Here is a 27,875-nt window from a genome sequence, read left to right as displayed (position 1 = left end):
AACATTGTTCCAACTTTTTGGTATATGGACTTATTGAACTTTCACAACAACTCTATGAGTCAGATACAATTATCCATTATATGATAGGTGAGGAACCTGCAGCACACAGGCAAATTAACTCACTTTCTAGGCATTCTGGCTCCAGGATCTTTGTTTTATTAAGGTTTGCAGACATTCAAAAGTGGAGACAGTCATCAAAGAATGATCCACTCGTCACAGCATCAACAATTGCCACTGTGAGGCTAGCCTCATTTCATCTATATGCCCCCAATCCCAACGAATGAATTATTTTATTTTTTTAAAGATTTAATTTACTTGAGAGGGAGAGAGAGCACGCACAAGCAGGGGGGAAGGGGCAGAGGGAGAGGGAGAAGCAGGCTCCCTACTGGGCAGGGAGTCCTGAGTGGGGAGCCCAACTCACTCAGGGCTCTATTCCAGGACTCTGAGATCATGACCTGAGCCAAAGGCAACTGCTTAACTGACTGAGCCACCCAGACGCCCTCCAACCAATGAATTATTTCAAAGCAATGCCCAGTCAATCATTTAGTTGTACCTGCTTGTAGGTATCTTTAAGAAATAAGGACTCTTTTAAAAACATTTTTTTTTTTACTTTAGAATAATTTTAGATTTATGGAAGACAAAAAGATAACAGAATTCCTGTATAACTCGAACACTATCATTTCATATGACCCTGGTATAGTTGTCAAAACTAAGAAACCAACTTTGGAACATTGCTATTAACTATACTTCTAGACTTTACTGGATTTCACTATTTTTTATGCTAATGTTCTTTTTCTGTTCCAGGATCCCATCCATGATCCCACAGTACATTTAGTTGTCATGTCTCAGCCTCCTCTGGTATGTGACAGCTTCTCAGACTTTTCGTTGACAGTTTTGAGGAGTAATGGTCAGGCAATTTGTAAAATATCTTTCAATTTGGGTTTGTCTAGTGTCCCTCATGGTTAGACTGAGATTGAGTTTTAGAGGAAGAATATCACAGAGGTGAAATGCCTTCTTTCTCACATGGTATCAGAGGGTTTTTTTTTAAAATTAATTTTAACATAAGCACAGTGCGATTAACACACCTAAAATAATTATTTTAAAACCAGTAACAATTTGTCTTTGTCTATTTGGGCTGCTATAACAAATACCTTAGATGGGGTAGCCAACAAACAACAGAAATTTACTTTTCACGGTTCTGGAAGCTGGAAGTTCAAGATCAAAGTACCGGCAAACTCTGATGAAAGCCAGCTTTCTGGGACACCTGGGCGGCTCAGCGGTTGAGCGTCTGCCTTCAGCTCAAGGCGTGATCCTGGAGTCCTGGGATCGAGTCCCACATTGGGCTCCCTGCATGGAGCCTGCTTCTCCCTCTGCCTGTGTCTCTGCCTCTCTCTCTCTCTCTCTGTGTCTTTCATGAATAAATAAATAAAATCTTAAAAAAGAAAAAAAAAAAAAAAAGAAAGAAAGCTGGCTTTCCAGTTCATCAGCTGTACCTTCTAGCTATAGCATCACATGGTAGAAAAGTTGGAGAGATCTTTCTGGGGTCTCTTTTATAAGGGCACTAATCCCATTCATGAGGGCACCTCCCAAAGGCCCCACCACCTATACCATCACTTACACTCATATTGGAAGTTAAGATTCAACATATGGGGGGATCCCTGGGTGGCACAGCGGTTTAGTGCCTGGCTTTGGCCCAGGGTGCGATCCTGGAGACCCAGGATTGAATCCCACGTCGGGCTCCCAGTGCATGGAGCCTGCTTCTCCCTCTGCCTGTGTCTCTGCCTCTTTCTCTCTCTCTCTCTCTCTCTTTCTCTCTCTCTGTGTGTGTGTGACTATCATAAATAAATTTTAAAAATTTAAAAAAAAAGATTCAACATATGACTTTGTGTGTGTCTGTGTGTGGGGGGCAGTACAAACATTTGGTCCTTTGCAGTATTCACATTTCCATGATTGTCATACCATTTTTTAAATAATTGGTTTGTTTGAATCAGAAACCCAGAAGTCCACACATTATATTTGACTCATGTATTGGTCCTCCTTCTCTGTCTCTTTCTTTTTTTCTATTTGTTGAAGAAACTGTGTTGTCTGTCTTGTAGAGCTTCTCTCATGCTGAACATGGCTAATGGCAGTTCTGTGGTATTATTTAACTTGTTCTTCTGTCCCCTGTTGTTCCTATAAATTAAAGGCCATGCCTTTTATTTTTTAAGATTTATTTATTTATTTGAGAGACAGAAAGAGAGGGAGGGAGAGAGGAGGGGGAGGGGCAGAGGGAGAGGGAGAATTTTAAGCAGAGTCCACCCTCACCACCCTGAGTTCATGACCCGAGCCGAAACCAAGAGTTAGATAATGAACCGACTGAGCCACCCAAGCGCCCCTCAGTCCATGCTTTTAACCACTGCCCCATATTGTCTAGTGAAGGGGAAGAAGACAATAGGACAGCTCCTCAGGAAGCTCTGTGACCTGTGTTCTCCTTCCTCCTTTCCTTTTCCTGCTCATTTGCTCTCCTGAACGTGCTTTGGGCCCAGACAGCATTTTTGGCAAACTGGGTCCTAGGACAGGGAGCAAATACATGTGCTGCTTTCCATTTGTGTTTTAGTCTACCCAGAAATAAGTTGGATTTTTTGGTTTGCTTTATTTTTCAACTTCCTTGCTCCTTTGGGAGAGTCACTTAGCTGCTAGGCTGACAGGGGGTGTGAGTGTGCTTTGTGTGTGAATGGGAGACTCAGAAATGAACTGAGGCTGCATAGCAGGTGGGTTGCGCAGGGCTCCTTGTGGGGGAGGATCTGGCTGGAACAGGAAAGTGCACTCTTCATGTCCAGGATGAGAGCTGTGTGAGGGCTGAGAACTGGAAGGTGGGAAGGAGGTTTCTTATACAGTTTGCCTGAACTCAGGTTCCAGAATGATGATGCCTTGCAGGTAGTTATGTGTCTTAATCATTTACATCCTATAGGCTGGAGAGTGACTGTCTCCCAGGCTGGTCCTGGAGGTGGTTTGTGCTGCAGATAGGGTCAACATCTTCTAGTCCAGTGACTCTCAATCCCTGCTGCCCATTAGAATCACTTGGGCGGGTTTTAAATGGACACCAATGCCTGGAACCCACCCCAGCCAATAGAAGTTGAATCCCTGGGTGGAAGACCTCCTTTGGGGCTGCCCAGTGTTTCATTGCACAGCCTGGCTAAAGACTGCTGAGGTGGCTCAGCCTTTTTGCATTTGGGCTATATAGGTTTAGTGCCTATTTTACTCCTGATCTGGAAGAGCTGTGACTTCAACGTCTGGTATAGGTATATATGGAGGGCTGCCAGTTTCCTTCAGGCCTTGGCCCTCAGCTGCTGCACCCAAGGCCTGCTGTTCATGTCACAGGTCCTGCTGAGAAGAAGCTGACTCACCTTTCTTGTGAAGGGAAAGAGAAGGAACCACTTGGCTGATTCCTTGGTCCGGTAAAGAAGGCAAGGGAAAAACATCCACTGATTGATAGGGAGAAAGATGGGAGCTGAATTTTGGAGGGGAGGAAAAAAAAAAGCAGACACTGAAAACTTTCAAGAAAATAAAAATGAACTCATCCTGAGAGACTAAGACCCTTCTCTGCCATTTTTCAGTCTGAAATGACAGACATCTGTCTGATTCTTCTACAAAGAATCAGCAGTTCTCACCAGGACCTGCTGCAGCTGTAAAGTGTCCCAGTTACTTACTTCTTTGAGTGACCACACCTCCTTACTCATCGTGCATTTGCGTTTCCCAAGACTAAGGGTTGCCAGCAACTTTGCTGTTTAAAATAATGAATAGGAATGAAACATCCCCCTCTTGATAGGTGTGTCTAAGTCACTAGGACTCAGAGAATTAACCCAAGGGCAGTGCTTCAAATAGGCAGTTTCTGGACACAACATTCCACATTTATCTTAATTTTATAGTTTCCTTTTTTTTTTTTTTTTAAAGATTTTATGTATTTATTTGTGAGAGACACAGAGGCAGGGACACAGGCAGAGGGAAAAGCAGACTCCCTGTGGGGAACCTGATGTGGGACCCAGGGATGATGCCCTGAGCTGAAGGCAGATACTCAACCACTGAGCCATCCAGGCATTCCAATTTTATAGTTTCTAAGGAAACCAGACCCTGTGTCCATTTCTCAGTCCAGACCTAGATGGACCCCCTTCCCCAAAGCTTTGCTTTGCTTTGAGCCTATTTAAAGCACTGTGTCCTTTGATTTTTACTCCATCTTTGCCCAGAATTCTATACTGACTCGATTTTTCCTTTTGCTTGGTGATGCGTCCCACAGTTCCTCTGCTGTGTGGCCTCCCTCACTGCAGTGAGTCAGGAGACGTGACTTTGTCAGACTGTAAGTTTGGCCCTGGGCCATACCTTTGATGCTTCATTTAAGTTCTCATCATGGTATTTCGTAGTTCTTTGTTTTTCTTGAGGGACCCGGCTTCTCGAACACTTGCTCACTGTGATGGATCCTGAGTCCAGCTCAGAAAAAGGTGAGGATATCTGTGGAGCAAAGTGTTTGACACAGGACCATCTCTCAGTGGCCATGGTGGAGAGTGATGCAGCGGGCCAGCAGAGCTAGGACGGGATGAAGACAGTGCCAGACCACAGGGCAATCAGAGGCTAGACATCTCCCCTGGACCATCTTCAAGAGGTTGCTTCCCACTGGCTGCTCCCCTTCCAGGCCCTCACCTCTGGCCCTGCGTTCCTCTTCCCTCCTTGGGCCACTAACTGCCATACTGTTGCGCCTTTCCATCCCTAGTCTCTCCCTCGGAAGCCCTGCCTGGGCTCCATCCCTTCTAGACAGCCTTCAGGCCACAGGCTGCTCACCTGCCCACTTATTCATTCTTGTGGCAGGTATGCTGCTGAGGCCCCTTCTAGGTGTGAGACAGGAAACTAGGAGCCACAGAGCATGAGGATATGGAAAGAACATCCAGAAGCCTACCTCCTTCAGGATCTTGTAATCAAGTAATATATTAGATAGTATTTTAAATTAAATATATATTTTTAAAAAAGAATATTCTGTATATTATACAGAATGCTGATTCTTTTTTCATTTTAAAAAGAAATAAAAATCATCCCTATTCCTGTTACCCATGAGGAACCTGCTTCTCTGTCTGCCTATGGCTCTGCCTCTGCCTCTCTTTGTGTGTCTCTCATGAACAAATAAATAACAAAAAAATCTTTGAAAAAATACCATAGACTAGGTGGCTTATAAACAACAGAAACGAGTTTCTCACAATGGTGGGGAAGTCTAAGTTCGAGGCACTAGCAGATTCGTTGTCTGGTGATGGCTTGATTCTTATGTCACAGGCAGCAATCTTCTGTGTTCTTACACGGTGACAGGAACCAGGGGGCCTTCTGGGGTCTCTTTTACAAGGGCACTAATATCATTCGTGAGAGCTCTGCCCTCATCTGACTGCTTCCAAGAGGTTCCACCTTGAAATACCATCACATTGGGTGTTCATTCGTGAACATGTGAATTTGGGGAGGGGTACAAACATTTGGTGTCTAGGAATAACCTCAAGTATAGTTATGACATTCAGAAATCTAATATTGATAGAACACTTTTATTAATCAATGATCCCTATTCCAATTTTGTCCATTGTCTCAGTAATGTCCTTGAGAGTATCTTCCCATGATACAGTCCAGAATCACATATTACATTTAGTTGTCTTTCTCTTTAGTTTCCTTTCATGGGGACCAATTCCTCAGTTTTTGTCTTCATAACATTGACATATTTGATGAACAAGGCTGGTTATTTTATGGAATGTTCCTCAATTTGGGTTGGCCAGATGTCTACTCATGATTAGATGCAGTCCCTCCAGAATACTATTTGAGTGACATCATGAAGTTCCCAGGTGTCACATCCAGAGCCACATAATGTCCATCTGCTCCTCTTTTGTCCTTTTAACATGTCCCCATCATTCTGTGGGCTGGCAGTTTCATTACTTTCTGGGACAAAAAGATGAACCAGTTTCATCTTGTCTCTTCTCTTCCCCAGCTCTGGAGTCTGTCACTTCTCTAAGGACCCCTCGATTCATTCTAGTAGAACAGGGTCTGGATGTCATTCTGTGTCTTTGCTATTCACATACTGTCCATCTAGCTCTATTTATCTCCTTGTTTTTTAAATTGGAATTACTCTAGTTGTATGCATTTCATGAAACCATAATCATTTTTTCATGTCATAAATTCTGAAAATATGATTTTAGGTGGCTTCATAGTGATCAATTGTATGAATGGACCATTACTTACTGAACCATCCATCTTTATAAAGAATGCAGTGGTGAGCATCGTCAGCATGTACATCTGACCACACCTTTGAACATCTCTAGTTGTTTCCTTAGACTAAATATTTAGGGGGAAATTTTGCTAGGATGGCAGTGTGAGCATTGTGTATAAGTGGGGAAATGGTTTAGGCCATTTGAGTTATAAGATGTTAGAGCAGCAACTGTTGTAGTTAAGGACTAGTGCCAAGGCTTGATCTGGTCTGTGAATGTGGAGGTAGGGGGTGGAGAGGGTGGGTGCTCCATGCAAGGGGTGAGCAGAGAGTGGAGGCAGCATGGGGCGTGGTATGCACAGAGGACTATTGCAGGATTTTTATTGGGAAGAGAAAGCAGCAGAAGTTGGCTGTAGGGTCTGGTGTCCTAATGAGCAAGGGAAGGGAGGGAGTGTAGAGGCTTCTGCTTCCTTCACCAAGCAGATGATGGTGCTGAGGGAGCTGTGGGGTTCCAGGGAGGATTTGGGGCAGAGCCTGGAGTGTAGTGAGGCATGAACCCCCAGTGTTTGCAGCTTCCCCTTTGTCCTCCAGCTTGGCATCTTCTTACCCCCTTGAGCTTGGCTTTTTCCCTATGGGAAGAGGGCCCAGTAGCAAGGTTACTCGTTGCTCGGTTTCCTTTCATTGTGGGCTAATGTCTGTGGCCTGCTTTGCACAAAGCCCTCCTTTTCAGGGGCCCCTGCTCTGGGGCGAGGCCAGGGCAAGCAGGCCCCTGTCCTGAGCTTCATAGCAGCTCCAGGCCTATGGGTAAAGAAGGGCTTGAAGGCTGTGAGCTGGGTACTGTCATGCTTGAGTTTTACCTGTGGGGAGCTTTCTCTGGGGGCGGAGCCTAGGCTGCACCTTGGAGAGGGAACTTGCATCACTTGAGAGGTCCAGAGCAAGGTAGGGAGGCTGTGGTACCCAGGAAAGACTGGAGAGGGCTGGGCCCAGACCTCACCTTCAGCCTGTGTGTTTACTAGTGCTTGGGAACTGGAGAAGGCTTAGAGCGAATCTCAGGGATTTGGGAGAAGGGAGAAAATGGGAGACCTTTTGAAGAGGACCTGGGACAGTCATCCAGTGTCTTAATGGTCTGTATGAGTTGACATTAGAAAGCCTTCAGACCTTGGAAAGCTGTCCTCAAGTCACTAAGAAGTGAGGCCTCACTGGCAGTCATCAGTGGGGAGTCCTGGGGGCTGTGGGACCCCAATGGTAAGGGTAAGCTCTGGGGTGTGGTCCTTAGGGGCTGGAGGATGGTTGACGGCAGCTGATCTACTTTCTTCTCCCACCCCTTCTCCAGACATCGTTCTATGGTCGCCTCAGGCACTTCTTGGATATCATCGATCCTCGCACGCTCTTTGTCACTGAGGTAAGTCATGGGTGTCACTCTCAGCGGAGGCCCTTTGTCACTGTAGAAGATCCATGGGTCATCTCTGTGTATACTTTATACACATTGTCTCATTCCATTTGCATCTTACAACATCCCTTCAAAGTAGATATACAGCATCATTATTATTTCCAAACTCTAATAAAGTTGTTACCCAGTACATGAACGACACACTCATTACAAAGTTCAGATGGTACAGGTGTGTTACAGTGGAATGAAAAGTATCCTTTATATACTCTCAGTACCCAATTCCCTCCTCTTGCAGCTAATGTTAGGTTTCTTAAGGTGTAGTTTACCTTTTGTATGTGCACCGTTCTGAGTTTTGACAAACATAGTCATGTATCTGCCACCACTATGAGACTGTAGACACTTCCATCACCCTATGATGTTCGTGCACGCTCATTTATAAAGTTGCTCTCCCCTGCTCCTGCCAGCCTCTGGCAACCACTCATCTGTTTTCTGTCCCTACCATTTTCCTATTTTAAATGTCATATAAATGGGATCCTACAGTATGTAGCTTTGTACATCTGGCTTCTTTTCCTTAGCATGATGCTTTTGAGATTCATCCATGTGGCTGCATGTATCAATAGTTGGTGACCTCTGATTGCTGAGTCGTATTCCGTTTAAAGGACTTTGCAGAATTTGTTCATCTACTTGTTGACGAACACCGAAGCTGTTTCCAGTTTGGGGCTGTTATAAATAAAATACTATGAGCATTCTTTGTGTGGACATATTTTATTTTATTTTTGTTTGATGCTAATATTCTATCTTTATGACACTATTGCAACCAAATTGGCTTTACCATCTTGGTTTTAGTAGATATAGAAGACAATGGATTACCATCTTTATTGCTGTAATGTGTTAAGCATTATATCTTAGTAGAATCTAGTTTAATTGTTTCAGGTAGAAAAGTAATCTGAGTTTCCTTTTTTTTTTTGAGTTTCCATTTTTAATATGTTTGGACTAAAACAATAAATTACCAATGTCTGCAGCAAAAAAAAAAGAAAGAAAAAGAAAAAAAATTCTTTTAAGTAAATAACTAGAAAGGGACTGCTAGCTCATATGGTAACTGTGGTAAATGTACGTTTAACTTCATAGGAAGCTGCCAAACCATTGTTGAGAGTGGCCCTACATCTGCAATGTTCCAGTTGCTCTATATCCTTACCAAGATGTAGAATTGTCAAATTTAAATTTATTGCCAGATTTGTTTCAGCCTTCATAAGAAGTATGTTTTTATAGGTGTTGTATGTGTATAGCAGTGCATGCACATATAAAATATGTGAAATATTTTTGAGCACTTGAGCAAATATTTGTTAAGCACTTACTCTGAGCAAGGCAGGTTTGCAAGTGTTTTACATGCATTAGCTCATCAAGATTAACTCAAAGCAACCCTACAAAGTAGATATTCTTTTTTTAAGATTTTATTTATTTATTCATGAGAGACACAGAAAGAGAGAGAGAGAGAGGCAGAGACATAGGCAGAGGGAGGAGAAGCAGGCTCCATGCAGGGAGCCCAATGTGGGACTCAATTCTGGGACTCCAGGATCACACCCTGAGGCGAAGGAAGACGCTCAACCACTGAGCCACCCAGGCATCCTGGTGAATATTATTCTAAGTTCCATTTTACAGATAAGGAAGCAGAAGTTAAATCACACACACATGGTGCTGGCTAATGGTGGAGCCAGTGTATGATCCAGGTAAGCTTATTTCCAGAACCCTTATTCTTAACCAGTTTGCATGCTGGTCGGGTAACAATCCCAAGATTACTCAGGTGGCAGAGGGCCTGAGCTCTCATGCTGGGTCCCCACATATCCCAAGGAAAGACATTGAGTCTTTGAGTTGGCTTACCGTGTTGGCAGCACTTCTCCACACATCTTCTCTGTATTGAGCACTGGCTTGCCTCAGCCCAGGAATGGATCCCTCTGGGAGGTAAAAGTCATGATAGAAAGTAGCAGAAGGCCTTCTGGGCACCTGGGCCTAGAACAATCCCAATGGGGCCTGGGAGAGTAGCCCAGTAATGTGAAAAGTGGGAATTACCCTGATATGTAGTTTACTACTGGAACTCAGCATGGACAAAGGGCTCAGGTACTTTACTGACTGACTTTACCTGCCCCTTTTAAGGTCAAGGCTGCTGTACTCTGAGCTCTGTCTGGATTCTCCTAAGGAGTCATCAATGTGACTATATAAAAGTTTGGAAAAGCACCAAGCTAGAGAAACTACTTACCTGGCCTAGGTTATGTGTCTTTTTAGAAAGCTCTGGAATGGTGCAAAACTAGATACAGTTGTAACATAAATCCCAACAAAAATGCCACCTGCTTGATGGAAAAGACCACAGAGGCCAGTGCTTAGCTCAAAGGATAGGTGCTAAGGGTGTGTTTGAGGCACAGTGAGAAATGGTGGAGAAAGACAGAAGGTCAGGAGGTACTTCAGGCTCCCCAGATTACTACAAGTAGGCAGGGGTTTTGAGGATGGTTGGACAGCTATAGGGCGGTATGCCAGCTGTGCCAGGGGCCTATATTCTCCTTCCTCTCCAATCCATCCTCTTCTCATTCCCAGACCATTTCATTTCCTCTTCTCCTTGTGCCACATCTTTCTTGCATTTTGAATGGCCCCAATATTCCTGTATATCACTAAGCCCTTTTTGACTTGTTTCTCCTATCAGCAATTGACATGACAAAGCAACTTAACTATTTACTGGCCAGAAAATAAACAGTACAGCTTTAATTTTGAAATATTTTTCAAATTTCACACGTCCCCTCCCCTCATCAAAGATTTGGTTAGGCTTCTCAGAAAGACTCACACCCCCCATCCCCTTGCTCCCTGGTCGGGGACTGTTTCCAGCACTACATGCTGGTCTTTTGGAAAGTTTTTGTCCATAGATCATCATCAAAGCCTAAAAACTCTGGAAGGTCCATTACTCACTGGTTCTTGCCCAGGCAGGTTGCTTAGTAAGGCCATCTACAGGGAAGCAATGAGAAATTAGAAGCAAAGAGGGGAGTTACCTGAGGCTGTCCCCCATGAACTGTGGCACTTCCAGGAGGGTCAGGTTCCTCTTCTGCTGGACTCAGTCCATAGACCATGACTAGTATCTACAGAGCACTGTTTCTCTCTCAGGGTCCTTGGCTGGTGCTCTGGGAGGGAGTGTGGGGTGGCAGGCACCCAGGTGGAAGAGATCTGGACAGACCTGTTTTCCCGTGACGGGGATAGGTTTGTGGAGACATGAAAAGGTGGTTCAGGAAACTGGAGATTCTTGAGATAGAAAGATCCTGGGCAGCTTGAGCCATCTGGTGACCTGGTTCTGAGAGGCATTTGCTGAGTCGATGGATAGACACATCTTGAGAGACTTTTGCAGCAATTTGTTTGTCACTTATAATTGACCAAGCTTTAAAAAGATTCCAACCCTTGTATGTGTAATGAGGCGTAGGAAATTTTATTCACCATAATTTCTCTTAGGAAGAAGGCTGTCTTTGTCATAAGAACGTCTTGAGCAAGGCGTCAGAAGAGGAGGTTGGTCTGCTTGACAGAGGGGGAAGAATTGTGGTTTTCGATCCTGCCAAGAGAGGAGAGAGAAGGAAGGAGAGGGAGAAACAGTGGGAAGGAAAGCAAGCATCTGGGATGAGCTGAGAGGCCTGTGACTGGGGCTATCTTGAGACTGGTCATGACTACTGGGTGGTGAAAGTTGTTGATGTGTTGTACCATTCTCCCCTCCACCATCATTCCTGGGAAGTTGCCAGTAAAGTCTGCTTGGTTCTTGAAATTTCTGCAAGAGTAGACTATTTAGGGGATGGATCTTGAGGAGCTGTGAGTCTCCTATCATGGTGCAGTGTGTACAGGATCAGCCCCAGCTTTGGCTTTGCACCTAGGTCATGGAATTAGATCTAGATCTCTAAGGGCAAGGTTGTACCAGCTGACATCAAAGTTACTTTTAATTATGGGCTGAAGATGAAAGGAATTTGCTCTTCTAAATTCAATAATTAAAATAAATAAATAAATAAATTCAATAATTATTTAAGGGAATGAATGGTTGACAGATTATCATCCTGAAGGTCAGGGAAAACTACCTGGAATATTAGTGTTAATAACATGAACTCAGTGTAGGATAGACTAGATAAGTAATTATATTGATGTTGGAAACCAGGGTTCTCACCATGAAATTAGGAGGATATAGATCCGGAGGAGGGGAAAGGACAAAGGATTACATGATATTATATTGAATTGGAAGTGTGGAATATGAACTCGTGGCACACACACACACACATTTATGTTTATAATTTCCCAGTTTCCTGGCTCTGCTCATTGAAAGGGCATAGAAGCAATGGTACCTGGTAACAGTGAACACATTTAGCACTCAGATCTTGGTTTCTAAATACCGCTACCTACTAAAAGAAACTGAAGCTTCTTGGAGAGGTGGCCAAATCCACATCTGGGACAGGGAGAGCTGCTACAGAAAGTAGGAGGGCACTCATGAAATGATGGAGACGCAGGAACTGGCTTGAAGGGACCCCCCCTCGTGACATTTGGGGAACTTTGAACATTAAGAAGAATGAAAACAGTGGTTATAACACACTAAATAATCATAATAGTAATAATAATAAATCTGCAAGTCAATAATAACAATAACATGAAGGAGGAGGAGGAGAAGTCCATGAATCTGTAGTAATACTAATAATTACTAACTTTTAGTAATACTAAAAGTGTGGGAGAGGAAAGCTGGTCTTCATCGAAGAATGTCAGCTGATAAATGTAGAAGGAAAGAACCATTGTGTAACGCTCAATGAACTCACTGACTCTGACCAGAATCATCAGTGGATGCTACTTGCATAGAGCAACGAGTTGTAGGGAAATGGGATATGCATATGCTCTCAAGTAAGTCTCACCCTGAAGAGGAGTTAGCAAAGAGGACAAGTTACCTTTACAGTAAAGAGCTCAGAGGACACCGCTTTAGCCAGGTGACCAAACTTAGCATCACTGGTGAAAAAATCTGACATTATGTGCCTTCTGATGTGATATGATTCTTGCAGTAATCCCTAAATACTGGAATACATGAAAGGCTAAAGAAGAAAATAAAAACAACTCATAATCCCACCTGCCAGAAATTGTCACCATTGACATTTTGCTGTATGCATATTTGCAAAATTAGGATGATTTATATAATATGTGTGTGTACGTGTGTGTGTGTATACTCTTTATATAGAATATGTACAGAGAATCATATGATATATATGTTTGCATAACACTCTTTTTTCCATGTAGCATATCATGAGCATTTTTCCTTGTTATTAAATGTTATTTCAAAATATATCTAATAATGACCTAGTAATCCATCATGTGATTATTCTGTAAAGTACTTAATAATTTTCTCTATTGTGACCCACTTGGGTGGTTTAAGTCTTTTGCCATTATAAATAATATTGCAATAAATATCCATGTACGTAAATCTCCCCATATTTCTTTTTATTTTCTTTGCGTAAATTCCTGGAAGTAGAATTTCTGAACATAAGACATTTTAAGGCTTTTGATATATATTGCCAAATTGCCCTGTAGATTATGCCAACCTGTAGCAAGATCATATCAGTTTATAATCTCAATAATAGTGAGTGATGATGTCCATTTATTTATTTTTATTTTTAAATTTTTCACCAACTAAATTTTTTTTTAAGTAGGCTCCATGCTGGGCATGGAGCTCAACGTGGGGCTTAAACTCATGCCCTGAGATCAAGACCTGAGCTGAAATCAAGAATCAGATGCTGGGCAGCCCAGGTGGCTCAGCGATTTAGTGCAGCCTTCTTCAGCCCAGGGCGTGATCCTGGAGGCCTGGGATCAAGTCCCACATCAGGCTCCCTGCATGGAGCCTGCTTCTCCCTCTGCCTGTGTCTCTGCCTCTCTCTCTCTCTCTCTCTCTCTGTATCTCTCATGAATAAATAAATTAAATCTTATAAAAAAAAAAAAAGAGTCAGAAGTTTAACCAACTGAGCCACCCAGGTGCCCTTCAACTAAATACTTTTTTTAAAATACTTTTTAATTATAATGTTTCTCTACACTTTAAAAGAATTTCAGTATAGTTAATATACAGCATTAGTTTCAGGTGTACAATATAACAATTCAACAATTCTATACATTACTCAGTGTTCATCATGATAAATGTACTCTTAATCTCTTTGAGGATGTCCATTTAAACGCCTTCTAGACAGCATCGATATTCTAATTTAAAAATCTTTAATGGAATTTTTAATTAAAAAATAGCCAAATGTCAGTACCTTTATACATTTTAAGCTCTTGCGTATCTGTATGAATTTTTTGGCCTATTTATTACCCTGAACATTTCTTACTTGCTTTTTTTCATTAATTTCCAAGTCTTCATAATTTTTAATTTTTTACTTATTCTTATTTTTTATTTTTTAAAAAGATTTATTTATTTATTTTAGAGAGTGAAAGAGAGAGAGCACGAGCAGGAGGGGCAGAGGGAAAGGGAAAGGGAGCGAGAATCCCTAGGAAGACTCCTCGCTAAGCACGGAGCCAGCTGTGGAGCTCTATCCCTGGACCCTGAGATCATGACCTGAGCCAAAACCAAGAGTCTGGATGCTTAACGGACTCTGGAACCCAGGCGCCCCCTTTATACTTTTTAAAAATCAAAATTTAAAGTCTATATAACTGTCCCTCTTAGATGCTTAGATCTAACACATAGGTGGCTTCCTATCTTTTGCTTTTCCAAGAAAAATAGTCTTGGACCTATCACTTTTCACTTCTGCTACATTTATTTTCTAGAATAAATTCCCCAGGGGTGCCTGGGTGGCTCCATGGGTTAAGTGTCTGTCTTTGGCTCACTCAGGTCAGAATCCTGGAGTCCCAGGATCACGACCCACCTCAGACTCCCTGCTCAGCTTGCTTTCCTTCTCTCTCTCAAAATAAATAAATAAAATCTTAAAAAAAAAAAAAAATTCCCCAGAGTAGGCTACCCAGGCTGGAGGGCTGATTGTTTCTAAAGTTTTTGAGATAACCAGACAGATTTATTTTCTAAAGGGTTGGACCTTCTATTATGCTGCCAGAATTATATCTGTTTACCTCTCATGGGCCACCTGAAAGTGACCACAGGTCAGCCACAGGAAAGCAGAGCCTTTCCCTAGGTGCCCCTGGTTTCCCCTTCCCTTGGGCCTCCCTGAGGGTGCCTGGGGCCATGGGGAGCCAAGGACCAATCTCAGCACAGATGTTTAACCCTGTGGGTCCCAGGACTGCCAAGAGGAAACAAGAAGGGGCTTGGGAAGGATAAGGGAAGACAAGAGAAGGGCTTGAGACTCTATCTGCCTATAAATCATCATCCCCAAGTCAATCATGCCCCAAGTCCTAGCGTTTAGAGCCACAATAAAAATGGTTCAGGCCATCATTGTGGCCAAGGTGAGAATGATGGTTCTGCCTTGGGCAGGTGCAAGACTGACCCAGGTGAGAACAGGTACTGAGCAATCAAGGCATGATGTGACATCAGCTGTTGCCCTCCCCTCCCCCTGCCTTCCATCAGCCATCCCTGCTTCGTTCTCTCACGCACTCACCATTGTCAGTTCATTCCCCCGGCCCCTGATGCTGCCTTTTTAATTTTTATTCTTTTAAAGTTCTGCAAGCATTGAGATTCCCAAAGTCTCCCTTTTGCCTGAAGTGCCCATGTTTGAATGCTTGTTTCTCTGTGTCAGGCTGGGCCTGGCTTTGAATGAGAGTAAAGAAGGCCCTTCCATTTCTTACCAGAGGTGCCCTGCCCCCCTAGCTCTGGGGGATGTAGGCATTGCTGTGAAATCACTGGGAGACCACCCTTCTTTCTATTACTGTTACGAGAATAATAAGGTCTTCCATGCTGATGTTTTGTGGAAATGGCCCAGAACTGGGACTGAGGGGATTTGGGGTTTCTAGGTTGCCTTCTGCCTGCCCCTCTGTGACCCTGGGCATGGAAATGCCCTTCCTTTTTCTGGTCCCGATTATTTCAGAGAGGGGGTGGCCTAGATGGTTCTATGATAGATGCATACAAAGGGGTGTTCTTATCCATATCCTATGTGAATAGGGCATGGTCTCTTGTAATTCTGGGATTCTGTCCAACGAGCATCACCATCGAGCGACTTTGGTCTGTGGCTTTGGAACCTGGATTCCTAACCCTGACCATAGCCTTCACCTCTCCCCCAACAGCCTCAATGACTCATTTTTGTTAAATCTCTCTTATGCATAGCCCCATATAAGAATGGACAGGGGTGAATGGGTCCTGTGGATCTGCAGATGTACCTGAAACCAGCACCCCCGTCACTGCACTGCACAATCTCTGTCAGATAACGGGGACACACAGGTGCTTAAGTGGTTGGGAACCTCAGAGAGATGCAAACCAAATAAATGCACTCTGACTATTCAGAGGCAAAGGAGAACATTTCTGGAAGATTCGTGGAGAAGATGGCACTGAGCCTGGAAGGATAGATGGGGATGGTCATAGACTGTTGGGGAGCAAGAGGGTCCTGATAAAGTGAACAGTATGAATCAGGTCAGGAGGTGGGAACCTGCAGGCACCACCCGGACAGGGAATGGTCCCTTACCGGAAGTGGAGGTGAGTGCTACTCATCCTGTCAGGTGCTATCATGGCCAACATGTATTTAATATATTAAATATTATTATAATACATTTTTATATCATTTTGACATCCTCTCTTAGCCAAGCAGGGATTCCATACAGTCTGAATTTAGTTTGAGGGTGGGCTATGGTGCCCCTCTCCCCACAAAAAAGATTAGTTTTGTTTTTGATGACTCTTTCCCCAGCTTTCCTTTTTGTGTCCTGCTCTCTCTGACCACCACCCTAACACCCCATGCCTGCCCCTCTGCTTCCTCCTACCTCTCAGGACTTTGGGGCAGGACCCTTGGATCCAGATTTCTCCTCTGTTCAAATTCTCTGCCCTGGAGCAGACCTTCCAGGTGCCAGTGTTTCCAGAAGGACCTTCTGGAGACCATGCCCCAGTCAAATACAAGTAGACAACCTCAAGGTGACACTCTAGCAGGTGAGCTAGAGGCAGGCAAACCAAATGAGGGAGTCTGAGAAGCAACCTGGGCCAACCCTTCCCCTGGCCCAGGGCTCTAGAGAAGGGCCTGCAGCCTTTCATCGCCCTAGCTCCTAGCTGCCTTTGCATTCAGGGCCTGGCTGCCTCTTTGTTCCTAGTTGAAAAGACTTCCTGCAAAGTTCACCCGACCACAGACCTCCAGCTTTCCCCAGCCCTCAAGTGCCCAAGGCTCCTCTTTCAAGCATCACAATGCATGGGGGTGAGAGGAGGGTTTAAAGCAGGGAAAACCCTCCTCCCATTCCTCAGGGCTCCCCAGTAATGTCCCCATTCTCTGCCATGAAGAGCCCAGTCCTGAGAACAGTGAGGCCTGGCGAGCTCTTAAAGCAAGTGTGTCCTGGGGGCTTTGGCTGCCCCACAGGGGACCTGAGCCCCAGCCCCTCAGCTTCTGACAGAGGGGCCTGGCTGAGCATTGGGATGGCAGAGCAACAGAAAAGCACGTTCTAGCTTCTTCCAGTCCTAATTTCTCAGACTTGTCTTCAGGAACTTTGGATTTAGTTCTCCCTCAACTCATGCCAAGATCAGAGCTCTTTGGAACTCATTCTTGTGGCAGGAGGCCTCCCTTTGATGACTGTGTCAAATGAGATGGAGTTTGGCCAGGTTGTTATAGGAACTCGGGAGAATCCCTGGAGTGGGAAAATAATGAGAACATGCGGCCATTCACCATTCAGCGCTGGAAAGTAGAGCATTCATTGTCCCGTGGCAGAGGCTGCGGCGTGGGAGGAAGCTGGCCTGGGGTGGGGAGCTTGCCTCGTCCCAGGAGGCTTTCAGAGGGGTGGGGGGCACCCAGCAAGAGTCTGACTAAATTCTGGGTACAAACACTAAACTTTTCACTTTCCAGCCATGTGACCTTACGCAAGTTAAAACAAACAATCAACATGGTCCCGTTTTGTTGAAAAACAAATGCATTAAATCTGGAGGAAAATCATCCTCAGTCTTTTTAAACCATCCTCACTTTTGCGGTAGTTAACTCAGTGGTGTGTTTATGAGTGATTTAAAATTACCTTTTGTGCTTATCTATTTTTTTCCGACATTTTCTCTAAACGGCATGGGTTAAGTGCCCTCTTTACATCACCCCCCCCTGCGCGCCCCCCACAACACACACAAATATCCCACCAAGCTATTTCCAATTTGGAAAGAGATTCTGGGGAGAGACTCTGGAATTTTGGAGTTGATATGCATACATTTGAAAGGGGAGGGGCAGTACTTCCCAGCAGTCAGGCTGCTCCTACGTGAGAAGTTTCCCTGCCCTTGATGCCCTGGATTAGACCAGTGTTGGTCACAGGTACTTCACAGACAGGCCTGACGGGTCAGCTGGTCTGGCTGGCTGGTCTGGACTGGCAGTGAGTCCTGCTCTTGCAGTACAGGAAGTGGCTGTTCATTTCCCATCCTACGGGACTGTTCATCAGCTGGCTCAGCAAACACCCTGGCTGCCCTACTGGATGCCCTTCCTGGTACTGCATCCTGCAGTCAGACCAAGGGGCTTCTGTTGAGGTCTTTGCATTTCCATCCTCAGCTAGCCTTGTCCTTCTACTAAAAGGGGAACAAAAAAAAAAAGGAGGAGATCATGGGGACGCGGCAGCTTCACTGGGTTTCTTTGCCCATTCTGGACAACCCTGATGTCTGAGTCCCTTGTCTCACCTTGACATAGGCTGGCTTCTATGACTGTTCTCTGTTTCTTGTTAATTTTTTGAGGTATAGCCTTGCATATGGTAAAATGCACAAATCCTAAGTTAATGGCTTAATACATTTTGACTTCTGTTTTGTTTAAGATTTTATTTATTTATTTATGAGAGACACACACAGAGAGAGGCAGAGACACAGGCAGAGGGAGAAGCAGGCTCCATGCAGTGAGCCTGATGCGGAACTCGATCCCAGGACATTGGGATCATACCCTGAGTCAAAGGCAGGCCCTCAACCACAGATCCACCCAGGTGTCCCTGACTTTTGTTTATACCCACGTAACCACCACTCAGATGAAGACATTGAACATTTCCATTACCTTGAAGGGTTCCCTCATGTCTTTTCCAAATCAGCACCCTGCCCCCTCACAAAAGTAACACTGTCATGACCTACACCAGGTTAGTTAGATTAGCTTGCCTGTTTTTTAAATCTATACATACTCTTTGGCATCAGACTTCATTATGTGTATCAGCCTTTCATTGCCGTATAACAAATTGTAGTGGCTTAAAACAATACTCCATTCCTTTGCTCACTGATCTTCAGTTTGAGCAGGGCTTGGAAGGGTTGGCCCATTGCTATTCTGTGTAGCATCTGCTGGGGCAGTTTGATGGGGGACTGGAAAGTCCATTTCAAAATGGATCACTTGCATGGTGGGTGAGTTGCTGCTCAGTTGTAGCCATGAGCCAGGGCCTCAAACCTGTCCAGGTGAGTCTCTTCATATGCAGCTTGGCCTTCCTCACAGTATGATGGCTGAGTTCCGAGTGACTATCCCAAGAGAACAAGGTGGAAGTGCAGGGCATTTTTATGACACAGCCTCAGGGGTCACATAGCCTCACTTCAGCTGTACTCTGCCCAGGATCAGCAGGAGGACACATGGACTCTACTTCTTAATGGGGCTGTGGGAAGGTTCTAGAAGAGAATGGGGCATGGAAGATATTAGAGCATCCGTCTCTGGAAAATATGTTTTGCCACATTCTGTCTGAGAGATTCATCCATGTTGTAAACTGTATTTGTAGTTTGCTTTTTAAATTGTTGTGTAATTTCCATTGTGTACATATACTATAATTTACCTGTGCATTCTAGTATTAACATTTGGATTGTTTGCAATTTGGGGCTTTTTGAGTAGTGAAGCTATGAATAATTCTTATACAAATATTTTGGTGGACAAAGGCTGCCTTCTATTGCCTTGCTGTCTCTTTTTTTTTTTTTTTTTTTATGATAGTCACAGAGAGAGAGAGAGAGAGAGAGGCAGAGACATAGGCAGAGGGAGAAGCAGGCTCCATGCACCGGGAGCCCGACGTGGGATTCGATCCCGGGTCTCCAGGATCGCGCCCTGGGCCAAAGGCAGGCGCCAAACCGCTGCGCCACCCAGGGATCCCTCTTTAGCTTTTAAGATTTTACAGATGAGGGGATCCCTGGGTGGCGCAGCGATTTAGCACCTGCCTTTGGCCCAGAGCATGATCCTGGGGTCCTAGGATGGAGTCCTGAATCAGGCTCCCTGCATGGAGCCTGCTTCTCCCTCTGCCTGTGTCTCTGCCTTTCTCTGTATCTCTCATGGAAAAAAAAAAAAAAGATTTTACAGATGATACAATTCTAGCCTCTTTTTTTTCTCTCTCTTTCCACACCAGTTACTATAGCCATATGCACTTTAGTATGTAAATCTCTGCTAGTGTTTTAAAAATGTTGAAAAGAAATTATATGAGTATTACATAAATATGTTATCTTTATAAAAACTTTCAATATTACAATTAAGATTAAATTTCCTCCTGACGCCCCTTGTCAAATCTGGAGCTGTTCCTCCTACCCCAATGTAACTCCTGTCACTAGTTTGGTGGGTCTCCTTCTAGAGCTTTTTTGGTGGATTTACACATATAAATATTCTCATAGAAAATATTGTTTTCTATGTGTGTGTGGGCTTTGTTTGTTTGGTATAATGAATGGCATCATACGGCTCTGCAATTCATTTTCTCACTCAAAAAAATATGTTGGAGATGGAATCACATACAGATCTACTTCACTTTTTAAACTGCCTAATAATGTTCCATGCTATTATCAGAACACTGTCATGTAGCCATTTCCCCATGGAAGGACACTTAAATTGTATCCTTCCTTATTGTTTGCAAAGGAGAGAGTTGCAGGAGTCTTGGATCTGTGCCGCTCAATGTCTTTTTTCTTTCTCCTGTAGAGACGTCTCAGAGAAGCTGTGCAGCTGCTGGAGGACTACAAGCATGGGACCCTGCACCCAGGTGTCACCAATGAACAGGTAATTCTGCTAGAGGTAGGGGGTGGGGAGGAAGGTGGCAAAGCTACATCCCCTTCCCTGTAGCAGAACCACTCTCTTGCCTTCATTATCCACTTCTACTGCTACTACATAGCCGTGTGGACTTCCGGCTTTTTGGAGGAGACTTTGAACTCTCCCTCATACCCTGAACCTCATGGAAAGCATGGATGCTGATAAGGCAAGAGAGGCGCAAATACCATAATTTCCTGGAGCTGATATGTATATATATTCTCAACTCACATTCGGTGATGTCAGAGTGGTAGCTTGAAATCAGCCATGTGGAAGTATTTTACACCATGGAAATTGGCAAATGCTATAAGCCAGGACTTTCTTCCCAAAAGAACTAATTTTTAAACATTTACTAGCATACCACTACTCAAAAGTTCAGGATAAGGATGGGAAAGACAAGGGAGTATGGTGGGAATTAGGCTAGGACACTGATTTTATTTTTTAAAATATCAGTTAGGACTTTGAACTAGAGCTAAGTGAAATGTTAATGGTTGTTTTTGGGCTGGAGGAAAGGTAGAGGGATGCACTATAGGGCTACTTTAATGATTATAGGGACACACGGTTAACATGTCAAAGTTTTTCTTTTTCAAAATCTTAAAAATTAATTTCACACTTTTTTTTTTCAAAGTAATATGTATGCAGGGGCACCTGGTGGCTCAGTCAGTTTAGCATCTGCTTTCAGCTCAGGTCATGATCTCAGGGTCCTGGGATGGAGCCCCATGTTGGGTTTCTCCCTCTCTCTCTGCCACTTCCCCTGCTTGTGCTCTCTTGCTCACTCTGTCTCTCTCAAATAAATAAAGGCTTAAAAAAAACCCCTCCAAAACAAAGTAATATATGTGCATAGTTCAAAAAGTCAAATAGTACTAAAATACCAGAAGGAAAAATAGTATGCTGCTCCCATCCCCCTTCAATTCCCATTCCTTTTCTCTAGAAACAAATACTTTTAGTTATTTCTTCAGATAGGAATCTATGACAAACTAATATGCTTACCTATAGTCCTATTTTTCAACTTGTTCTTTTGTATTCAGCTGGATTCAGCTCTCTTGTTATTTACCCCCATAAAAAACCACATGTCTCTCCCCCATCCTCATCACTCTCCCAAAATAGTTGTCATGGATTTGAGGGTTTGTGGATATTCAGTATTCACAATGATATAAATAGGATTTACTGTTTTTTGTTTTCTCTCTTGTTTAATTTTATATTTTACCTGGAATTAATGATTCCCTAAGTTTTTCACATTGGCATGGTTTTCTTTATACCTTCTTGATCTCTTACTACATCCTAGCAGCATTTTGATACTTTAAGTGCCTCCTTTCAATCTGAAGACCTCTGTCCTTCAGTTCTATTTTTTTTCCCTTGAAATTTTCCCTCCTCCAGCTCTAGGTCTTCCTGTTGGTGTACACTTTCATTTTGGTAGAATACCTCTTTCAGTAGCTTTCTAAAAAAAAGTAAATGTAAAGAAATTTTTTTTAAGATTTATTTGTTTATTCATGAGAGACACAGAGAGAGACAGAGACATAGGCAGAGGGAGAAGCAGCCTCCCTGTGGGGAGCCTGATGCAGGACTTGATCCTGGAACCCCAGGATCATGCCCTGAGCCAAAGGCAAATGCTCAATAGCTGAGCCACCCAGGTGTCCCTGTGGGAAGAAAATTTTGAGTTCTTTTAAGTCTGAAAATTGTCATTCTGCATTGTCTTTTTTTTTTTTTTTTAAGGCTTTTTGTTGGTGGGGGAGGGGGTGGGGTAAAGAGAGAATCTTAAGCAGGTTCCATGCCAAACACAGAGCCCAATGTGGGGCTTGATCCCATGACCCTGATAGGACCTGGGCAGAAATCAAGAGCCAGATTCCAACCAACTGAGCTACCCAAGTGCCCCTACACTTAGTCTTAACTGACAGTTTGGCTGAGAAGAAAATCCTAGGCTTACAGACATTTTCTTTCAGAATTTTGAAGACCTTGTTTTACTGTCTTCTCAGTATTGGAAAATGTATTCTCATTGTCAGCTGTTGGAAATCTGATATATTTAATTTCTGATTCTTTGTAAGTAACTCATTTTCCCTCTTTGGAAATGTTTAGTATGTTTTCTATTATATTTATTTTTGAAATTCCACAATGCCTTCTCTTAAAATTTATTATTTTGGGTTCCTGGCAACTCCTTTCAATCTGAAGACTCCTACTCTCAATTCTGGCAAATTTTCTTATACTGTTTCTTTGATAATTTCCTCTTATTCTGGGACTCCTATTTGTCAAATATTTGACATCTTAGATTGACACTTATATTTTTTTCTCTTCCATCACTTTGTCCTTCTCTGTGGCTTTGCAGGAAATGTCCTTGAGTTTATTTTCAACATATCGATTGAAATTTTAACTTCAGCTACTATAATTTTAATTTCTAAGAGCTCTTTGATTCTTTTTAAAATTGTTCTTAATAGAATTCTTTTCCTGTTTGCAAATACAGTAACCATCTCATTTCTCTGCATTCTGGAAGCCAAGTAGGGGAAGGAGGCTGGATTCCCAATAGTTGCTTTGCAGACTTTAATTAATTTCCCTACTTTGAATCTCACCCAATCCCATCCTCCACTGTGTGGATGTTCCCAAGTCTGGGATCACTTGGATTCAGTTTCTCCAGAAGGCTGATAAGCCCTCAGCATCTGGGGAACACAGGTGATGGTGGTTAAGAGTCATCTTGTGGGGCACCTGGGTGGCTCAGTGGTTGAGCACCTGCCTTTGGCTCAGTTCGTGATCCTGGGGTCCTGGGATCGAGTCCTGCATCAGGCTCCCTGTAGGGAGCCTACCTCTCCCTCTGCCTATGTCTCTGCCTCTCTGTGTCTCTCATGAATAAATAAATAAAATCTTTTTTTTTTTTTTTTTTAAAGAGTCACCTTGCTGTATGGTGAAGGTCTTGGGATCTTATTACTTTGAGGTAGACTTTTAACCAATTCCCTGTGTTTAGCTTATGATTAGCCTTTTTTTCCTATGGTACCTGGTCTCTCCAAGTCCTGAGTTTTGCTGGTGTTTTGAGGGCAATCAACTGTCTCCTTAAGCATGCACTCTGCAGGCACTGAGGGGGTGGTTACTTCCTCTCTACTGGATCAGTTACTAAAACTTGTTTTCCATTCAAAAGCATAGTGCTATCCCTACTCTGCTGTTGTTTCCTTTTCCATTCTTTTGGTAACTTTATGAGGCATTAACTCTGCTTTCTAACACCTTTAGGTGTAAAGCCCATGCTGAGGCTCTAGGCTGCCCATGACACACTGGTTGGATGTTCCTGGGGTAGGTGGCTTAGTCATCAGCTCTCCCCAACCCAGTTCATTTAATATGTCTTTATGGAGCACCTGCAGGACAGTTGTGATGCTGGAGCCTGGGGGAGAGAACAAGGAAGAAAGTAGATGAGGATCTTGTTTCACGGACCCCCAGAATCTAGGGAACAATTATGAATAGCCACAATACTATGGGAGAGCAGAGGAAGGAGTAATGTGCACAAACTGTCTAGAAGGGATTTCTTGGCTGGGATTTGAGGAATGAGAAGGGGCTGGCCAGGAGAAGCACTGTGTAGGAGCCGTCCAGGTGAGGAAGCACATCATGAGCAGAGATAGCAAGCTCCTCCAGGGGAATTCTAGATGAATGTGCTCAATTGCGGCCTGGCCACTTGAAAGGAGGGCAAATGTGTGAGTTGATTGGAGCACCTTGGCCAGACATCCTTGTGCAGGGCCCTGGGGGGTGATGGGAGATGAGGCAGTGATGGCTAGGCAGGTCTATCTTCAGGCATCTGTGCTGCCATTAGGAAGGACAGGCCATGACCAAATCATCCCTGAGCACAGTACTTCCCTCTGGCACAGGCACTGAGGAGCCTGAGTAGCATGACCTGACATGCTCCTCTTTAGGCTAGAGTAGTCCTCAGACCTTTGCAGTTCCTCTTGGACCCATCAGAGGTGAGTTCAGCCCCCCAAACCTTCCTTGTCCTCTGTCAGCTCCCAACCCAATCTCCGTCTGGCTGAGGTGGCCTCTTGGGACTCCCTCCAGCATCCAGAGTTTGGGGAATGTGGCCATGTATTTCCCCCTTATTTCCTTCAGTAGCCTTAGATTGCTTGTCCTGTTTCCTGGGGCCTCTTTTGTTTTCTGTCCTAAAAGCCCCCATGTGCCTCCAGGGAGCTGGGAGGAGGGGTGGTTGCGGGGATCTTGGCGCTAGTTCTACTTCCCAATTCTGGCTCATGGTGATGATGCCTGTAGTATCTATCTGGTGGCAGGGTAGCACATTGCTCTAGGTGGGAGCCTGCTGCTCGGCCCCATTACTAAGCAGATCCTCCCTCTCCTTCCCTTTCTGGTCCTCCTGGCTCTCCGGGGCATCAGGGATTGGGCTCTGGCAGCTCTTACAGTGCTTCCCTCCCTGAGCCCCATCTACAAGCCACACACCCTCTGGCCTCATAGACAGGAATTGAGTGGGTGGGTGATGATATATAAGCCCAGGATTTGGGGAAGCCTCAGCAATCTGGAGTTAAGGATAGTCCCCTATTCCTGGTCCAGGCGGCCCTGCTCACAAGTTATATCCAGGCCCAGGGTAGCTTGTGATCTCAGTCTGGACAGCTTCATCTGCCCTGGGCTCTGTGCCTGCTCAGACATCCTTTTTTAGGCATGTGGATCAGAAGCCCCTGGCTACCTGCTATTGCCTGCAGACCTGTCTTGATGTCATGGGCAGCCCTGGGTAACCTGCGTACCAGTGTGTTATCTAACCTGGCCTCTGGTTATGACATCTCACCAGTGGGTATACACAAGTGGATTGTTCATACCCGATGGCCTCTATTTGGTCTTCTGTTAGTGGGTAGCTTATATCTCTCCACCAGAGACTGTTAACTCATTAAAATGTTGCTATACCAGTGAAAAATTCATCCTTAGGATAAAATAAAAGTAAACATAATTTACCCTTTGGGCTTGACAAGTAGAAATTTGATATGTGAGGAGCTCTGATAAAGACTGGAGCTATCAGTTAAACAACAAAGCCATAGATGAGAGCAAAAGTGTAAGTATAGGCAGCTGGACTAGATTTCTAGATATTGACTCTGCTGTGCTCACTTTATATGCCACGGTGTTGTTGCAGTAGTTTGTTATGCATGGAGATGGGTGAGGTTAAAGGTGAAAGATTCCCTTGTGCTAATGAGCCACCACTCACTTGGTGTTTACCAAGTGCCAGGCATTACACCAAGTCTTAGCACTTTATACATATTTCAGTTGATATTCACAGGAACCCTATTTGGTAGGTGCCTGTATTAACCCCATTTTACAGGCAAGAAAACTGAATCTCAGAGAGGTTACATTTCTTTCTTTTTTTTTTTTTTTTTTTTAGATTTTATTTATTTTATTCATGAGAGACAGAGAGAAGCAGAGACATAGGCTGAGGGAGAAGCAGGCTCCCTGCAGAGATCCTGATACAGGACTCGATCCCAGGACCCCAGGATCATGACCTGGGCCAAAGGGAGATGCTCTATCACTGAGCCACCCAAGCATCCCAAGATGTTACATTTCTTACCCAAGGTCCCATAGCCGGCTAGATCCAATGCCCACCTTTCACCTAGAACTTGAAGGTGGATTTGAAAGGAAAGGGGATACTCTGTGGAGTGAACTCATGTGTGTAAACATGGCAGGCAGAGGAGCTTAGCATTTGTGAAGGTCTGCAGCCCATGCACACCTGTGCAGTTCACACAGTGAGAGCAGGCTTCAGGCATCTGCTGAGCATCCTGGATATAGTAGGTGCTCTGGGAGGTGGGCCTGAGCAGAAGGTGAGCATACCCTAGTCCTGCCCTCACACTGCCAGCTCCCAGCACAGGTGAAGTGACCACATGGAAGCGGGCACTAGAGACGAGGCTGGAGGCTAGTCTGTGTGAAGTTCATGTGGAGGCAGGTAGGAGTCCAGTGGGGAGAGAATCTTGAGAATGCAGAGGGTGAGGAAGGACTCAGGGAGGGGACACAAGGGGTTGGTGTAGAGTGTAGACAGAAACCCACCACAATGAATGGGCCCCGAGAGAGAAGTGGAGTAGAGCAGAGAGAGAGAGAGATGGGATCAGGGGAGGGAAAGGAGCAGGGAGAGAAGATGAGACCAGAGAGAGGAAGCTAGAGAGGCAGTTGGGAAGTTTCAGATTGCAAAAGTTTTTGAAACTCCAGTAGAGTTGCTAGATGTGTTGGGGCAAAGGGAAGCTATGGGCAGCTCTTGAGCAAGGGAGTAACCTGAATATGTACTGGGGTAGCATCAGTCTGAGTGCCATATGGCTGGGGAGGGTAAGTGCTATTAGGGAAACCAGCTTGGAAGCTACTGGAGTTAGCAGGAGTGAGGTGGGCCAGTCCCTGGGAGCCCCTGTTGGCTTCTGAGTGGTTGTTCTTGCCCATCATTTCACAACCCCCAGGGGCTGGGGACCGGCTCACCTTATTAAGTGCCTACTCTATACCTAGCATAAACTATTGGCCACCCAGGGGCCCCATGAAAGGTGGAGTCTGCCAGCAATCTACCAAGAGAAAGGGCAGCTGATGGAAGAGATCCTGCAAGTCTCTTCCTCAGGCACAGTGGAAATGGGGTCAGCTGTGTTTGGACTTCGCTGAAAATAGCAGAGAAAATACCAGGGAATTAAAAATACTTGCACCCCAAATCTTCTCTGGGTGTCAGCAGGTTTGTCAGAAGCTAGCTGAAGGGCAGCCTTGACTGACACCTCCCCTTCCTTACCCTGACCCTTCGCCTCAGACTTCCGGGATCCTGGTCAGGAGTCCACCCTCTGGCTGGCCACAGTTTGACCCTTATCATTGGGCCTGGCAAGTGACCGATCCTAGCTGAAGCATTTGCAGGATGAACTGGGTGTTGTACTGGGCACTCCAGATGCATCTCTGGGCTGGACCACTGTGGTGGCCTCCTGGTGCTCTCCCTATTCCACCTGGGTCCCCCTGTGGCATTTCCAGGACAGCACCCAGAGTGATCTGTGAACACATACACTATTTTACTTGCTCGTTGGTTCCAGGGTCTCTCAGCCTTGGTGCTGTTGGCATCTGAGACCAGGTAATTCTTTGTTGTGGGGGCTGTTCTGTGCACTAGGATATTTAGCACCAGCCCTGGCTCCTACCAATTAGATGCCAGTGGCAACCCCTCCCAAGTCGTGACAACCAAACATCGCTGAATGTCCCCTGGGTGCAAAATCAACCCCCATAAGAACCACTGCTCAGAAAGCTGCAT

At 44.5% G+C, this 27,875-nt stretch overlaps 1 protein-coding gene across 12 annotated transcripts in view; it reads left to right on the top strand.

The window, feature by feature from the left end:
- The window catches only part of SFXN5 (sideroflexin 5), a 122,683-nt gene that overhangs the window by 3,462 nt on the left and 91,346 nt on the right, over positions 1 to 27,875 (top strand). For 6 of the 12 annotated variants that reach the window (XM_077842900.1, XM_077842893.1, XM_077842901.1 and 3 more), the window contains exons 2-4: positions 805 to 858; positions 7,536 to 7,604; positions 20,564 to 20,641. In XM_077842900.1, coding sequence (XP_077699026.1) covers positions 805 to 858; positions 7,536 to 7,604; positions 20,564 to 20,641 — 201 coding nt within the window. The remainder of the gene's footprint in view (positions 1 to 804; positions 859 to 7,535; positions 7,605 to 20,563; positions 20,642 to 27,875) is intronic. The other 6 variants (XM_077842895.1, XM_077842903.1, XM_077842894.1 and 3 more) reach the window with 2 other exon arrangements.

The sequence above is a fragment of the Canis aureus genome, chromosome 12 (genome assembly GCF_053574225.1).
Source record: "Canis aureus isolate CA01 chromosome 12, VMU_Caureus_v.1.0, whole genome shotgun sequence".
NCBI lineage: Eukaryota > Metazoa > Chordata > Mammalia > Carnivora > Canidae > Canis > Canis aureus.
This window is presented reverse-complemented; position numbering and strand designations above follow the sequence as displayed.